Source organism: Gymnogyps californianus, chromosome 1 (genome assembly GCF_018139145.2).
Source record: "Gymnogyps californianus isolate 813 chromosome 1, ASM1813914v2, whole genome shotgun sequence".
Lineage (NCBI taxonomy): Eukaryota > Metazoa > Chordata > Aves > Accipitriformes > Cathartidae > Gymnogyps > Gymnogyps californianus.
Window position 1 is genome coordinate 66,591,358 of NC_059471.1, and position 17,105 is coordinate 66,608,462.

The 17,105-nt window shown below is 39.8% G+C and overlaps 1 protein-coding gene across 3 annotated transcripts in view; it reads left to right on the top strand.

Annotated features, from left to right (window-relative positions):
• The window catches only part of MCF2L (MCF.2 cell line derived transforming sequence like), a 167,333-nt gene that overhangs the window by 98,148 nt on the left and 52,080 nt on the right, over positions 1 to 17,105 (top strand). For all 3 annotated transcript variants that reach the window (XM_050895905.1, XM_050895914.1, XM_050895922.1), the window contains one exon: positions 8,143 to 8,257. In XM_050895905.1, the coding sequence (XP_050751862.1) occupies positions 8,143 to 8,257 (115 nt within the window). The remainder of the gene's footprint in view (positions 1 to 8,142; positions 8,258 to 17,105) is intronic.

Here is a 17,105-nt window from a genome sequence, read left to right on the forward strand (position 1 = left end):
TTTGCAGAGCTGCCCTGCCTCCTTCAGCATAAAGGAGATTTACCTCTCTAGGCTGAAGCTGGACTTTATGACTGTTCCCTCTTCCTTTGAATCCCTCCCTGTATCAGCTCAAGAGACACAGGGGTATGAAGCAACGTACTGCTTTGCTTGGCAAGAGCTCATTGAATCTTGTTGTACTCATAATTAACCATTAATTACAATTTATTCCTGCCACACAAGCTAAACTAAGTGTGGGTCTGCGGTAGTGACTGTATGTTCTATGGGATGGTAGTAGCACTTGGAAATAAGATTATTTTGTTTATGAAGTTGGTTGTTTGTGCTCCATTTGAGATGATGCTGTTTAAGCTACAATTCTTTTCTGGCACTTTATTTTGTTGACTTTCCAAGCTCTTCCTTCTTATCCAGGGGCAGAAGACTGCTCATAATAGTGTTATGCAAGATTCAGCCTATCTAGGAAACTGTAAGTAGGGTTTACATTTTGCCCCTCTGAAGTGAGGGGGAAAACCGGTGACTACAGTAGATGAATAAAATCTCATTGAGTCCAACTGGAGATTGTTCACGTCTTGATTGTTGAGTTCGCACAGCCACAAGCATCTTCAGCACTCATTACATCCACCATGCAGTGGAGCTTAGTAAGAGCAGCCGTTCCTCATTCTATTTTCTTCTATTTATTTACCCTCGTGTCTATTAGAAGTCTGTCTTGTTTGCCTGAAATAGTAGGACAGCTGCATTACTGTGGACTGTGACTATATTCTCTGTTGTATTTTATTATTCTTGGGCAATTTGACTGTTAGGCATTTTCATTTCACTTTGGACTTCAATTCTTTTATCCTAATATTCTCCTGCTGAACACTGACAATTAATTTTCTGTGCTGTACCAAATAGTGGTGCTACAGGTTCTGTGAAGAAAGGAACAGAGCTAATATTTTGATACTCAATTTATGTACAATTTGTTTGTTCTTGCAGTTGTGCGTACGAGTGGCTTTGCTGTAATGCCACTTAAGACATTCACAGTGTATGTGAAGGGGACTTCTTTGCTTATTACTAAGTTGCCTTGGAAATAGAATCTTAGGACATGGCATAAAACTCATTAAAATGAAAGTCCATAGATTATGAATACTTTTGGTAGATAAGATCTTTGCAGGTATGGTGAATTGTGTAACGTCTTAGATGCATTTCAGTTTTTGGGTTTTGGCTTTTTAACAGCAACGCGACATATATTTGAGAATCTCTTCAGTTTCTCTAATAGGATGTATCTAGGTCTCATGGGACGCTTGCTTGAATAGTGAATGAAACCTAGTCTGCTTCTACGGCTAAAGGCTGTACCCTTCCCGAGCTGTTTTGGTCTAAATCGGGGTCACTTCTTTCTCTTGGTCTCTTTTCCTCTGCAGGTACAAAGTAATTAGTGTCCCTCATCTTGCTAGATTATAATGGAAATGCTACAGGGACATCCAAATTAGGCTTGAAATGAAACAAAATAAAGCAAAAACTTATATTAATGCTTCAGTTTTTCAGTAAATACAGCAAAGTGCAATGAGATCAAGGTGCTAGCTACTCCTACAGATGCTGAAGGCTCTATCTTTTGCTCAGCAGTGAGTATGCAGTCCTGTGTTCAGCTTAAATCTAATGGAGGGGCCAGCTGTGGATGAGGTTTTTAATCAATCATTCACATAACAAGTTTATAAACCCCAAAGTTAATATTTTACCTTAATCCTGGCTGTTTACTTTTTCCCTTGGAGTTTTTTCTTTCTGTGGAACAAGGTCCTTATCTTTGCAAGAATTGTTACTCTTTGTTGTTGTTGCTAGGCTGTATTAGATGTCGTCTCTACGTGGTTCACTGTTTCACCTGTCTTTTTTCTTCCTTTAGTTAGTGTTTGTGCAACCACTTTTTCTTCTGCATTGCAAAGGGTGTTTTGCCTTCCCCCCCCTCTTTTTTTTTTTTTTATCCTCACAAAGGACATTGGAAGGTCCATTTAAAAGTCTCTGGAAAATGTATTCCATACAGTCTTTCATTCACATTTTATATTTTCTTTCGTAAGTATTTTCTCTTTTCTTGATTGGAAAGTTGCTGTGTGACTTTCATACCCAACTTTGCAACTATCTGCCATTGCTGTATGCAGGTATGTTAAAATAAATGTAGAAGAAGAGCATACAGACAGGTTTTTATGTTTATATGCATCTTAAATCATAGGAGCTATGTGATATGCAAATGAGACTCTTGGCCACCATAAGTACTGAACCAATTATTTCAACTCCCTTTCCTTTGAATGCCTCTTTATGCATTGAACAACTTCAAACAAAGTATTTCCATTAAAGGAAATACAAATACAAGTTCGTGCTACTTGCCTTTTTGCCTATCAATTCATAGTTGTTTTTCCTGCAGTTGAAAAAGTTAGCATTGATACTAGCTTTCAAAATGCTTATATCTTTGGCCCTTTAAATTATCATTCTAAATAATAAGCTTCTACTCACTCTCTGTAACTTTATTTACTTGGCTGTGCTCTTGCTCTCCTCTGTGGAAATGACCTGAAAATACCTCACTGGTTAAACTGTTCCCTTTGAGGTATCCACGGGTGCTGAGCCTGTTTGTAAAATTGTGTTTGAGAACTTCTGAGTGGATCCTGTGCCACGTATATTGCATCAGTTAGTTAAAAATATCAACTTGATTTTTGTTGCCGATATGACATGGTCAATGTTGTGTATTGACAGTCGAAGAGGTATTACTTAGCAGTTTCTGTCTTGCACAGGTGTAAGCTTAACTGCTGTTTTATATTCACTGTGCTAAACCCACTGTCTGTAGAGATTTAAAAACAAAAAATATTAGTAAAGAAAAAAAGAAAGGAAAAAACTGAATCCTTCGTTAAGAGATCTGTAGTTCAAATACATTCAGGTACAAATTTAGTTATTGCAATCTGATTTCTAAGCCAGTGTACTTGCTGTTGATCAGCCTGGGCAAAATGCAGCTTGTAAAGTTATGCAAGTAAAACTTCTCTCTCATTTCAAGGAAAGACTGTTTTAATAAATTCTTCTTGATTCTGTTTTTCTTTGCAAAGGATATGCAATGAAGCTTTTATCCACTACCTCATTGAAGTCTACACATAATTTCAAATACTCAGAGTACTCCAGTTAAGTATATTATGCAAGTAGAAAGGAGAAATTTTTTATCAGAAACGTACAAACATAATAGCTGAACCACCACAACAGTAAAGCAAAATCTGTGATAAGCCTTTCTCTCATTCACGTGAGGACCTCACTTTTGACATGACTGCAAACAAGATTACTTTTACTTAAGCTAGGTCTTTTGAACCAAAGTTGTAGATTCAAGCCGTTTAACGACGATGCTCTTGAATCTTGTGTGTGCACATTGATCAACATAGAGATCATATTTTGTTCTTATAGTCTGAATACAGTTTCATTTGCATTACAGATTCGGGTTAGAAGACCTACCTCTTTGCTCCGTTGTCATCTAAATATATCCAACTACCTTGCTTCCTTTTTGTGGGGTTGGGTAGAGTGCTTTTGAGAATACCTTTTCTTATGTAAACAGGAGCAGAATAATTAGGGAAACATTACAAAATAATCTCCTGCTCTTCTTTCCTGGAAGTCTGAGCAATCTCTTTGCTGCTCCCAAATTTTGCTGGCCATACCAAAAAAACCTAGCATGTCTTTCACAGGGTTGTGGGGAATTACTCTTTTCTCTGTGTGCATGCGTGCAAGTGCGCATGTGTGTGTTTTTTAGCAGCTGTACAATTCATAGTTTTTGTAATTTTCCCTGTCAATGCCTTTTCAAATTGAAAAGAATACTGATTATTTCTCATTTGAGATTGGTTTTAGATACCAAGTCACTAATATGCCTCTTGATTAGAATTTGTGTGAAACAGCATTGCAGTTTCCTTGGCTTGGCACTTCTCTGTCACCCTACCTGCTTAATAAAAAAAAGAAAACAAACGCAAAAGAGATTGCAAATGTGATGGGAAAAGTTAGATGTAGCAGAATATAAAGAATAAATGCTAAATTACCTAGACTTAAGGCAAACCTTACCAGTCCCATCTCACAGTAGCACAGCTAGTTTTCCAAGGATTGTTTTTCCACTCCTTTCATACATGAGATCATGATGCTCTGGGACCATGTAATTTTAACAGTTGGTGCTATTGTTTAAATAATTGTATACAAAAGTTAGGGACGCAAAGTGCTATTTCCTTAGCACAATTAAGTCATTTTGCTACCTAACCTGTGGAGCTAATGCAATTTAACATGTTTTTAAAATGTGTGTTTCTCCAAAACGCAGGGCTGTTGCTGTTGTAAAAACTGGCCTTAGACCAAGGCGCATAGATCTATTTAGAAGAGCTCCACCTAACTGGAGGTTTACTAGAATTGTAGAGGTTTATCCACTGAAAAATTTCCATTTTAGAGAGGTAATTTGTGTTTTCTTTGATACTAAATCTGTTAAAGAAGTTTCAGTTGAATAGGTTGCCAGAGTCAGTTATAAATTAGTTAATAACAAAGTTTTCCTTTAATGAAGGCTCACGGAAGTAGGGTGGAAGCAGATCTACTTCATTTAAAGTGGTGATGTGTTTTTATTTTTTTTTTAATTGCTGACATATGCTTCAGTGCTCTTCTATGATGTTTCCATTTTTAGACTGAAAAGTAATAATCCTCTCACTTGGCAAATGTTCCTTACAGCTGCATGTTATGAGACCAGTCTCAAGTAATTCCTTTGAATCATTTCAGGTAAAATGTGTGCGGTCTGATTGCACCCGCTTAAGGACGGATACATTCTCTTCTGCTCTTTGCAACAAACAGAAACTGAAGCTGGCACTCAAGTGGCATTTGTTTAATACTTCAAAAAGAAATAATACTGAATGTTTTTCAACATTTTCATAGAATCACAGAACAGTTTGGGTTGGAAGGAACCTTTAAAGATCATCTAGTCCAATCCCCCTGCCGTGGATAAGGACATCTTCCACTACATCAGGTTGCTCAAAGCCCCATCCAACCTGACCTTTGCATAGTCACAACAGTGTTTATATTTTTTTAACAAAAATAAGGAGATTTAATATACTTTCAGAAATTTAGATAAAAAAAAAAGACTAAGATTAGACAAAGAAAATGCTCTCATTGCTCTAAGAGATACTTGGTTGTCTTAAGAACACATAAAACTATTAAATTCCAGTTGTATAGGTCAGTGCATCCCTCCTTAAGCCTAGAAATAGGAGAGCGGGCTTGCGCGTGCCGTTGTAGACAGAACTTGCCCATCAAATAAGTTTAGGCTGTTCCACAGCTGTGACGGAAATTTCAGGACTGTGAGCTAGAGGGGAAGAAGAAAGAGATGATTTTCCAATGGTTATGACTGAGGTAATTAGATGTAGTCACTCTACCAACAGACCTGAATTTATTAAAATACTACAGTTAAAGCACTGCTTTTTTTGGATGGTGATTAAAATTCCAGTTGCTTGTTTTAAAAATTACTCTGTACAAATTTAATTATTTTTATGAGTTGTAGCACTCAGAGTTCACCTAAGTTTTCATGTCCTTTTTTGTGACTGGATCTATATAATTCTGAGATGCTGGAATGTTATTATGTGAATTGGTTTTAATAAGATGTTTTAAATTTTTGCCTTAAACCTGTGTTTCAAGAAGGATGAGAGAAGTAAAATTTTTCATTTTGTCACTTGAATGCTTTCCCTCTCACTAAAACCAAAAGCAACAATAACAAAACCCAACCTAGCTTCCTAAACTTTCCCTTTTATCTCCTTGCCCTAAATTCTGTGGCTTGATTTACTTCTGGGAGAAGGGAAGAAAATCACATTTTACACAGCTAATTTAGGAATAAACTGTGTGATGCTGCTTTTGCAGGGGTGAAGCAAGAAAAAGTGATTCCAAATAAAGGAAAAAAATCATTCCTTGCTGCACCAGGTTTATTATGAAACAAAGGACACTTTAAAAAGTGAACCCACCTACTGCTTTTACTATTATTTAATACAAACACAATTTATATGTAGGATTTTTACTTTGTTATATTTCCCATGCCCTTTTTGTAGCTTGCTCTGCCAAACACTCATTTGTAAGTAGCGACTGCTTTGCTAGAGGGGCCTGTCTTCCATTGATGGCCATGTATTTAAAGTTGCAATATAGAAAGCGACTTCTATAGGTCAGCGATGTTAAAGCTGAAATTTTACAGAATTTATTATGTATAGCACTTCAGGTCACTCTGCCCTAAACTCTTTTCAGCAGCGAGGTCCTGATAAGGAAAAGCAGTTGAGCAGCATTTGAAGGTATATGTGTGCTTAAGTGTCCCAGCAGGAAAATACTGGAGAAGATAATCGGTGAACAACGATCTTCTAACAGCACATGGCAGGACAGAGTCATCTCTACCCAAGATAACCACAGATGACTGTACTAGAAACTGAAAATTAATAGGCAGCGTCAAGGCAGGATGGCTCTATTTGCCCTTGACAATCAGTGGTGGTCTGGGGACTTCCTGAAGGTCATAGTCCGGGCTTCTGCTTTTAGGACATGTCCTGCAAGCCTATTGTTGTTGTTCTTTTGTTTCATATGTCCTATTTATAGAAATTAAGTAGAACAAAACAAGTAACCAACAGGGATACAGCAAATAATGTATAATTGTACCTAAAAATAGATATTCTAGAGAAAGCAGAACACCTCGTAAGCAACAGAAATAATCATTATCATGCTTGAAAAATGTTTTTAATGAGAGAGGAAAATGCTTTGGTCCTGAAAGCCTGGGTAGAAAAAAAAAATAATAGAATCAAAATTGGTCTTAACTTACATTTGTGTTGTGAACATTTATATAGCTAAAATTAACTCCCTTGACTTAACGTTGCTGCGTTTGGATGTGTTGTACAGGTTATGTTTGCAAAATTGTGATATATGTATAATAGTTGCACTGTTTTCTGATGTAGTTTGATTTCAAGAGCTACACAGTGGTAGCACCATATTGCCTATAAGCTGGTAGATTGAAGTCAGGTTCACCACAAATTAACATAAGGGTACTATTTGAGCTCTTCTAATTACATGTGGTTTTGGAGGGAAATGGTGGTTTCTTCTCTCAAATGAATCTGAGCTCAAGTATTTTTCTTCTTTTTCTGGTGAGGTTAGAGGCAAAGGCACTGGAAGTGGGTAATAGCAAACTGTAATTTTCACAAATCACTGTTGCTCAGTTTACAACTGATTTCTGCACAATTGTCAGATTTCAGGGCTGGAAAAAAATCCTTGTTATTTTACCACAGTAATTTTTGTCTGTTTTTCTTCTCTCTTTGAACTGTGAAGCAAAGGTAACTTTCCAGCGATGTGTCCCTGCCATCCCCCAACAGTTAACTTCATGCAGTTGCTAGGGCGTAACAAGTCTTTTGTCCAGCCTGTCTTTATGAAAATGTACTTGCTTAAGACATGAAACATTAACATTGCCGTTAAAAAAAAATTACATTTTGCATCTAAAAGAGTGTGTGAAGTGCATTAAAAAGCATTGAATTTGTGAATTCTACCGAGTGGTGCAAATGCCAGAAAAGATACAGATAATGATACCTAGCTCATCAGCAGCCATACTGCAACGTAGGTGTTTGGCTCTGCTTTACTTTTTGTAGGTAATCTGAGAAGTTGAACAGGAAATTTCATTTGAAACACCTTCCCCCATTTCTTTTAATGTTCTGCCACTTCTTTTAGACCATCCTGGAAGCAGAGCAGCCAGCTGAGCAGGGGGGTTTGTATGAATGAGTTCAAACTAGTAAGACAGTTGAGTTCAGTTCAAGATGGAGATTCGCCTACTTAATTCTGAATTAACTTTTTTTTCTTAATTAGTTCATTTCTCTCTCTGAATTGTTTATATTTACATACAGTTGACATTTATCAAAAGAAAGATGCACTGCCATCTGGTGTCAAAACTGTGTTCACATGAGCAAAGACATTTGTACAGAAAAAATCTAATGCGGTGTAACAAGTTCCTTCCTATAAAACTTCCTAAGCTCTGAATAGGAGACTAGACTGTTCAGAATAAACAGTGTCCACACTGATGAGCCCTGCACCAAAAAAACTGAAGAAACACGATAGTTTCATTACTGGGAAATTGCAGGCTAGGTAAAGGGACTTGCATCTAAACACACCTGCTGCTTGTTTCTTTTGTAGGTGGAAGAGGGGGAGATGGATGCCCTGTTATCACCTTTCCAGACTATCCAGCTTTCAGCGAGATCCCCGAGAAGGAATTCCAGAATGTCCTGACCTACCTGACGAGCATCCCAAGGTGAGCACCTGTCTAGGAGAAAATACCCTTTTATCTGCTAAGTGATTTTTCACATTCAGTCACTTACATGATGATGTAAAGATCAGGCTTGGTATTTAATTAAAGAAAAGAAAAATGCAGCTTATGGTGCTGTGTCAATAAGTGTTGATTAGTGACAGCTGCCCAATGTAGTTGTTAGATGAATTATATACTGCTATTTATTTTTCATCAGAAAATTACTTTCTGGTATGCATGGATGCAGATTCTGTGATGGACGTTGTCCTCTTGTTTCTTGTCTTTGCTTTATCTTAGAGTGCAATGTTCTGTGTTTTAATTGAAAACATGTATAATTTTGGCAGAACATACTAATTCCTGGATGCTACTCAAGATGTTACTCAGTGTGAGGGAATACTCCATAGTTACATACAGAGGTTTGTCCTAACCGCTTGTGCTCTGTTTCCCTGGCTCAGCTGAATGTACAGTCTTTGCAGCACTTCCGAAACTTTGAGGGTGCTAAGCAGGCCCAGCAATTAATCCTGGCTCTCTTAGAGGGCATGGTAATGCTATCAATAAAAATTGTGATTTTGTTGAAGATCTGTTAGGGAATGAAATAGTGGGGTTCAAGATCCTGATGGAGGTGAGGAAGGCAAGTAGTGGAGTAGAGTACAGACCCTAGACTTCAAGAGAACACACTTTGGGCTTATTCAGGGAACTGGTAGGTGGGATTCAATGGAAGGCAACTCTGAAGAGTAAATCTGCTGAGGAAGGCTGCCAAGTTTTTAAGGACAGCATCCTCCAAGCACAAGAATGGTATGTCCTGGAAGATGAATAGACATAACAGGAGACTGACCTGGCTGGACAGGGAACTTGTGAAAGAGCTGCAGTACAAAGACAGCATACAGGAGGTGAAAGCAGGGACAGGCTACAAAGGAGGAGTATAGAAACATTGCCCAAACATGTACGGATGGTTTCAGGAAAGTCAAAGCACACCTGGAGCTGAGGGACAAAAACCAAGGGACATCAAGGACCACCCAAAAAAACTTCTGTTGCTTTAGCAGTACAGGAATAAACAAGGAGAATGTGGACCTGTGCTGAATGGGCTGGGTAAATTAGTAGCAGCCAACACAGATGAGGCTGAGACACTTGAATTCTTCGCTTCAGTCTTCTCTGACAGTGTCTCCCAGGCCTATGTGTTTAGAGTGTGAGGGTTCAAGGAGGAGAATGACTAGCAACGGTGAGGATCAAGTGAAGGCTCTCTTGAGAAATCTTGACCCAAACCTAGTCTTTGGGATAAGATGAGGCACATCAAGAGTGGTGAGGAGGCTGGCCAGTGTCATAGCGAGGCTGCTCTCTATCATCTTTGAAAGGTTTTTGAGATCAGAGATGGACCATGATGACTGGAGAAAGGTAAATATTGCATTCATGTTCAGAAATGGCAAGAATAATGATGTGGAGCACTACAGGCTGGTCAATCTCACTTTGGTCTGTGAGAAAATTATGGAGTGAGTCCTCTTAAAACACACTTTTGGGCACAAGAAAGAAGGAAGGTGATGGGGAGTAGCCAGCATGGATTAAACAACAGTAATTGTGCTTGACCAACCTATTTCTGTGATGAAATTTCTGGATGCATGAATGAGGGGAAGCTGTGCATGTCTTTTACCTCACCTTAAGCAAGACTTTCAACAGAGTCTCCCCCAGCACCCTCGTATCCACTTTCAGTTGTTACGTTTGGGCAGGGGGGCTGCTGGGTGGGTGCTTGGATCATCCAGCTCAGAGTGGTGGTTAATGGCTCATGCTCTACCTGGAGACAGAGTTCCTCAGGGAACCATACGTATCCGTGCTGCCTGACGTCCTTGGCAAGGATCTGGCAGAGGAGATGGAGTGCACCCTCATCAAGTTTGTGGATGGAGAAACTGGTGGACCAGTCAGTACACTTGAGGGAAGGACTGCCATTTAGAGGAGCCTAGACAGGCGGGAGGTATGGGCTGACAGGAACCTCATGAAATTCGGCAACGACAAATGCCGAGTCCTGCAGCTGGGTTGGACTAACCGCCTGCAAGAGTGCAGGCTGGGAACTAACCAGCAGTGAGGCTGCTCTTCTGAAAAGGACCTGGAGGTCCTGGTGGGCAGCAGGCTAAACGTGAGCAAGCAGGATGCTCTGGCAGCAGAGAAGGCTGGCGGCCCCAGGGCTGCACCAGCAGGAGCATGGCCAGAACGGGTGACAGCAAGGGATCTACTGGCTGGCTCTCTCCAGACCCCACCTGCATTGTTGGGCCCAGCTCTGAGCTACCATAAGGTGGGGTTTTCACAAACTGGAGTGAGTCCAGTGGGGCCCCCACAATGGTCGCGGCTCAAGCTGATGTGCAAGGAGAGGCTACAGGAGCGGGGCTTGCTCAGCTGGGGGAGGGAGAGCTGTGGGGGCCCAACAGGCACCATTCCCAAACCAACTGGGGGGCCATGGGAAGACGGCAAGGGGCTTCTCACAGAGGTGGGCAGTGGGGAAAGGCAGGCCCGGGGTGAGAATCGGAACAGAGAGGTTCTGACCTGGATGTAAGGGAAAAACATTGTTGCTGGGAGAATAATGAAGCACTGAGATAGGCTGCCAAGAGAAGCTATGGAGTCTCTGTCCTTGGAGGTTTTCAAGACCTGGCTGTACAACCTGGTCTGAATTTGGAGTTGACCATGCTTTGAGCAGGAAGTTGGACTAGAAGCCTCCTGAGATCCCTTCAAATCTGAATCATTATATGAATCAAGAGATCTCTTTTATGTCTTTCCCAAATTGGGCTATATGGCTCTCCCAGATTAAAAACTCTCTAGAAATACAGGTTGTGTAATGCTGATTAAATGTTGATCTCAAGCTGTATTTCATGTTCTTTTCGCTGACAGCATTCAGTGCAACTCAGCATGGACCATGCTGAATTCACATTTGGAACTAGTCATGGCAGATGTCCTTCATGCACTTGCGTGCTTTTGTTTACTGTACATGCATGAAGAGAAATAGTAGTGTTCTTGTAAAGAGCTTTCCTCTTAATTGTTTTGTAGGACCCCCTCCTTGTGAGGGAATACTGGTTATAAGCAGCACAGTACTGTGAGGTGCCCTCCTGGCTGTACTTGTTAATCCCTAGTTTATCAGGGAATGGAGCTGTGAAGTTAACAGCCAACTTTTGCATTTTCTTTGTTTATGCTTGTGTTGGTTAAACTGCATGGTGCTAAGCCTCCCTTGATGGTATCTTTCTTGGATACTGTTATTACAAATAATTATGTACTAAATTCACATCTGCTCCTCCTTTTGAAAGTCCTTGGTGGTGCACTTCATGGTGGCCCATTGAACTTCTGCACAGAGTGGGGTTTATGTGAGAAATTCTGATCAGAACAAACAGCATCTGGTGCAGGGGAGGAGCACTGAGCGCATCCCAGAGCATCAGTTTGGCAGGAGCACGTTTTTACTAATTAAAAGTCTTGGAGCAGATTTTCTGGAGGTTTTTCTGTTGGTTTCCCCTACCCGACAACAGTTATTCTGTGCATATTGAGCCAGAAGTGGCCATTCCTTAAGTCTGACTGTTCTTGTAGGATTTTCTTGTTTCTTTAATTTATAATTCTTTAGAAAGAGATCACTGTTATGTGTAAATGAAGGAGATAGCTCAGCTGGCTAGATGTGAAAAGTAAGGTATTAACTATTATGAATATAACAATACTTTAGGTATTAGGGTGATAACATTTCAGTTTCAACCTTGTAAAAATAATGCCACCGTTAAGATACTGATAAACCTGGGACATTTTTGTGCCTGAGAATTGCTATAATCTCAAAGGGCTGAAGATATCCCTGACATCTTCGCTAGCGGTGTTACGAGCTTACTGTGTAAAACTGTGTTTATGAGTCCTTGTGCAGGTTTATAGGAATAAAAAACTACAGAAATGCCACTAGCTGGATGTCAGCATACATCCCCTTATAAAGTGTGTTTTGCTAATAATAAGTTATTGACTGCATATAGCCCAAAAAGGGGCAGTATTGTAATTTTCCTTGAATTGTGGTATTTCTAGTGCTGTTAAAGGTGTCGTAAGGTAGGATTTTTGCTGTTATCTTAGTTTTCAAGGGCTAAAATTTCAAATACTGTTTTGGATGCTTTGGAAACTGCTTTTGAGGGAAGTGGAGGCAGTTAGTTAATCATTTATTTATTTTGTAAGTTTGTTTAAGGCGTAAGGAGTACAGATTTACAGGAGGGATAGAAATGCAGCCCACAGCTTTTATGCATGGACTGCTCTCCAGATTAGTGTCATTTAGCTTATGAAATACGTAACTCTGTCTTTCGGCTGTTCTGACTGACTGAGGGGAAATGGACTTTTCTATGAAAAGCCCTGTAGAGCACGGACATGTCTGGAGCCACAACAGTTCCTCAGAAAACTACTTGTGCTACTTGGCCCCATACAAGATTCCTGATCACAGCAAGGGGCTGGCAGCAATAACTCAAAACTCATTGTCTGACTGCCTGCAGTCGCATGTTAAAGGAAGTGATATTTCATGGGAATGACAGTGAGGAGCTAGCAAGAGCCTCATAAGAAAGGATCTTTCTGTGCTCTGCAGTAGAGTTGACCCAATAAAATATTTACTGGTATAATAAATCTTAGCCGTGGCATCGGGTTTTCAAGATTTGTTCCCAAGTGAAAGAAGCAGTCTTGGTAATACGACTAGCTTAGGACTTTGTTGAAAGAGGAAAAACTGAAACCTCTTAACCTTCCTTTATTATTCCCTCTCATTTTATAGGTAAACATGACCTTGGTCCCCTCTTATTGCATTCTTGTTCTATACTATCTAAACACTGGGTTTTGCAAGCTTTTTCTGTGTAAACTTTCTCTTGTCTTTTTCATAGTGAACTTTAATCATGAAGAGTTAAATGTCTTATGGTGCACCTTACATTTAGGAATGGAACTATTACAAGTTGCGTGTTACCGACTTAGATGACCATGGAGTAGAGTAGTGCAAATAGTAGAGCTATCAGCGTATGCTCAGATGTGTAAATGCCTGATACATGAGGATGTTAAGAAAGGAGACAGTGGAAAGGGAATACCTCATCTCAATTTAAGATCCTGAGTTAACCCTGGCACAACTGTATATCATTAAGCAGAGAGCAGAACCATCTTCTTCAGGTGGGTGTTGTTAATGTTGCAAGGTAAATTCATGTTCTATAGACAGCTGGATAAAATACAATGTCTAACGTATGGTTTGTAATAATCTCAAAATAATCAGTACAGGTTGTTGACATAGTGTGTGACAACAGTCGTGTACCGTGGGTACTTAAAGATCGCTGCTTTATCAGGAAAAAATAATGGATTAAGAGTGAGTACTATAGTCAATGGAAGATTACAGCTAATGCTTTTATAACTGCCATTTTGGTAATAAGATGTATGTTGTAATACTTCAGAAACAGGTTTTTCCTTTTAGCAGCTAGTATTTTTTTATTATTATTGAAGTACTAGATAAAGTTTTATTAAAAAGGTGAGGATTCTCTTAGAAAGATTTTTCTTAGGTCAAGTGGTTTTTGGTTTTATACATGTAGTACCCAAGATGAAAGAAGCAAAATCCATGGCAGTATGCAATGTACTTAAATACTCTTCCTAGAAAGTATTGCCTTTAACCAAAATGTTGAACTGGTACAAATACTTTACATATAAGTATTGATCCACAGGAATTAATAGTTCTTATCGATGGAGTTGCTGAATAAAGTCATATCTGTAGGTAAGTGTCTCTAAGAGGTGAGCTCTTTAAATTCAGCTGGGTTTCAGCAGAGGACAGTGAGCCAAGCTTTGCATCTATTTGAGATGCTTTGAGGACATTTTATAATGTCCATGTAGCTGGTCTGATTCTCTTTCTGCAGAGAAGAATGTCTCCTATTACTTCACTGGGTGAGTCCTTTGGGGATTGCTGCTGCTGGGTAGGAAAAGGAGGTCATGCAGAACGTTGGCTCACCTCTTAGATGAGTAAAAAAACTGAAAGCTCCATAGACAGTGTCCATCGTTCTTACTGCAAAGTGGGAGAGGCACCTGTGGGATGTGCCTTTTACATCCCACATATTCCAAGGTTGGAGGAAGAATATTCCATTCAGGTTTGCAATAGGCTCCTGAAATAGCTGACAACTGTAGCCTTAAGAAGTCATCTCCGGGCATTCAGTATTCTCTTCTTTTTTCCTCTGTTTCTAAAGTATTTTTTCCTCTTTCTATTTATCCTAGTAAATAGACTTTTAAGATTTGCAATGTACCCTGAAGGCAAGTGTTATTCATACTTACTTCTATCCATCACAGCTGTCACTCTAAACATATTTTATGAACTTAAGTGTGTACAACACATTCTTGGAATATGAATTTACCAAATGTGGGGCGTAGCATGAGAACTTGGTCCAAAAGAAATTAATAGATAATTGCAATGGTTAAAAAAAAAAAAGACAGGATTTTTCAACATATGGTTTTGCTTCTGGTTAATTAGCAGTTTCTACTGCAATCAGAAAACAATATGCTGTACGAGAGAATAAAAGGATATAGTTTTAATGCTTTTCTTTGTTGCTCATATAGGTTCATCTTTGAACAAAGAAAGCAAGCTAAAATTCTTGTGGTCACAAGAGACTGGAAAATTAATATTTTAAAAGTGTAAAACTGAGTCTTAAATACAAAGTTCCTTTCAAGAGAAATAAGAAAAAGTGTAGATTAGAAAATTCAGAACAGGTTTTGATGGCCAGTTTGAGTCCCACACTGCTGATTAAATACAATACACAGGCCTTTTTCACTTGTATTCAGACAGAGCTTTGTACAGCCTCTCCCTGTAATGTCCTTCTGTCTTACTGCATGATCTTGAGCATATCTCAGGTTAACTTGGCGTGTTCGGCAATTTCCTGTTTTGAAAGCTGTCCCTGTTGGTTTCCTGCCTGGAAGAACGTCCCCTTCTTTGAGATCCCAGTGGTTTACAAATGCTTGAACACAATGTGGCCTTCTAAGAAATGCTGTTGTTTGTGGTACCGTCTGGTGTTGGAAACTAGGGAGCCATCCTGTCTGAGTAACGAAACAGAACAAGATGACCTCCAAAAGTATCCGTGTCTGACAGTTTGAAAGCTCAGTTGTTAGGGTTTGCTAAGCTTCGGGTAGACCCTTCCTTGGTAACTACACCAGCTCCCCATCATTTGGGATAACACTGGAAAACTGAAAAAGAAATATCTGTGCTAAACCTTACAGTGGGTTCAGATCTGAGACGACTTCACTAGCGTGGGCACAGTAAAGCGTGATGGGGTAGATTTAGGTAGGGACCAGAAGAACATGCCACAGCACGGCATGGGTGTTGCTGGAGCTAACAAACCTTCTCGGCACGAACACAAACCTTGGGCACTGGAGAGCACAGGGCTCACAGAGCTCAGGTCTGGCCAGTCTCCTCGGCATAGATCCACCACTGCACTGTGGAAGCAGGGGCAGCGGTGTTGGGGTAGCGCTGTTTTGGGCTGGTAAGTCCCTCGGGGTCCAGGCTGACCTTGTGAAGAGCCAGTGTGGGAAGGTAACCGCACGTGTTTCCTCGTTTATCTGCAAACTGAACAGGCAGCCCACCACTAGCTAAGAGTTAACCACTTTTGTTTTATAGAGTGCCAGGGATGAACGTCACCACATAATGGGTAAGAAGTGCCAAAAAACAGAGACCCTGACAGTTTGCACTGACGTGCTAAGCAACAGCTTTGCAGCTTCAGAGTTTATTTCTGTGAGCTGTGCTTCATTTCCATGCTCTCCTCTTTGTCGGATTACAATCCAGGCTGAAGATGTGGAACCTGTATCCTGCTGTTACCTTGGCAGCCCTTCAAATTTGTCAGTGAGAACATCCCAGGACTTCCAGCAAAATCTGTCATGCTGTGTGTGCCCTTCCTTTCTCAGAGCACAGCTGCCAAACAGTTGTAAATGCCGTATGTTCCTGTAAGCAGAGAGGAAATGTAAAGGCTTGGGTTTGAAGCAAGAGCATTGCGTCTTAAAGTTAAGTGGTAGTCTGAAGCTTTTGTGTCAGATACATAGTTTGACAAGACAAGGTCAAAGCTCAACATGTTACTTAGAGTCTGAATTTTTACTGGGTTTGGAATAATTTACACTTGTTTTGATGTCTACCTTGTGAATGTCTTAAACTTGTTTTAAAGCTCAGCCCTGTACAGGCAAAACCTTTCTAGTCTTTAAATCCCACTTACACCTTCAGGGCTTAGACGATTTGAATAGTATGCATGGCACACGCTGTCCAGTGGTAAATTTAATCTGCTAACAAGACAAAGTAAATCAAGCACTGTAAAATTGTGAAAGTTAATTACTAAAATGCTGGACCTCATGCAGGAGTTTTCATTAGTCCAGTCTTAAGTTCAGAGAATTTAACACCCTATTTGAGTGTAAACTCACCTTTCTAAAACAAAACATGCAGCATTCCAGATAAGGTTGTGACAATACTTTGTGCAGTGGCATTAATGGTTGTTGCAGTGTACTGGAAATATGTATAATTCCAATACCATAGTTCTCAATAGGTGTAAAAATGCTTATATGGAATCGGACTTAATAGTTCTAAAGTGAGGATCGCGTAGGTTTTCTGTTGCTCATATTTACTTAAGCTTAACCAACGTGGAGACCTTTTGCCTCTATTGACCTATTTATTCTTAATTGTCTCTCAAGGATAACGTGGCCTACTTCAGCCATCTGTAGTTAAGTCTAAATGAGTCCTCAAAATTGTTGTCTTTCTTCAAACAGTCCTTCCAAAAGCAGCTCTGCGTGACTTGAAGAAATTACACTGTTTTTTCCATTTAGAAAATTAAAACTCTTCCTTAAAAACTCTTATTTTAGTTAATTTCACACACTGAAAGAGGATCTGTTA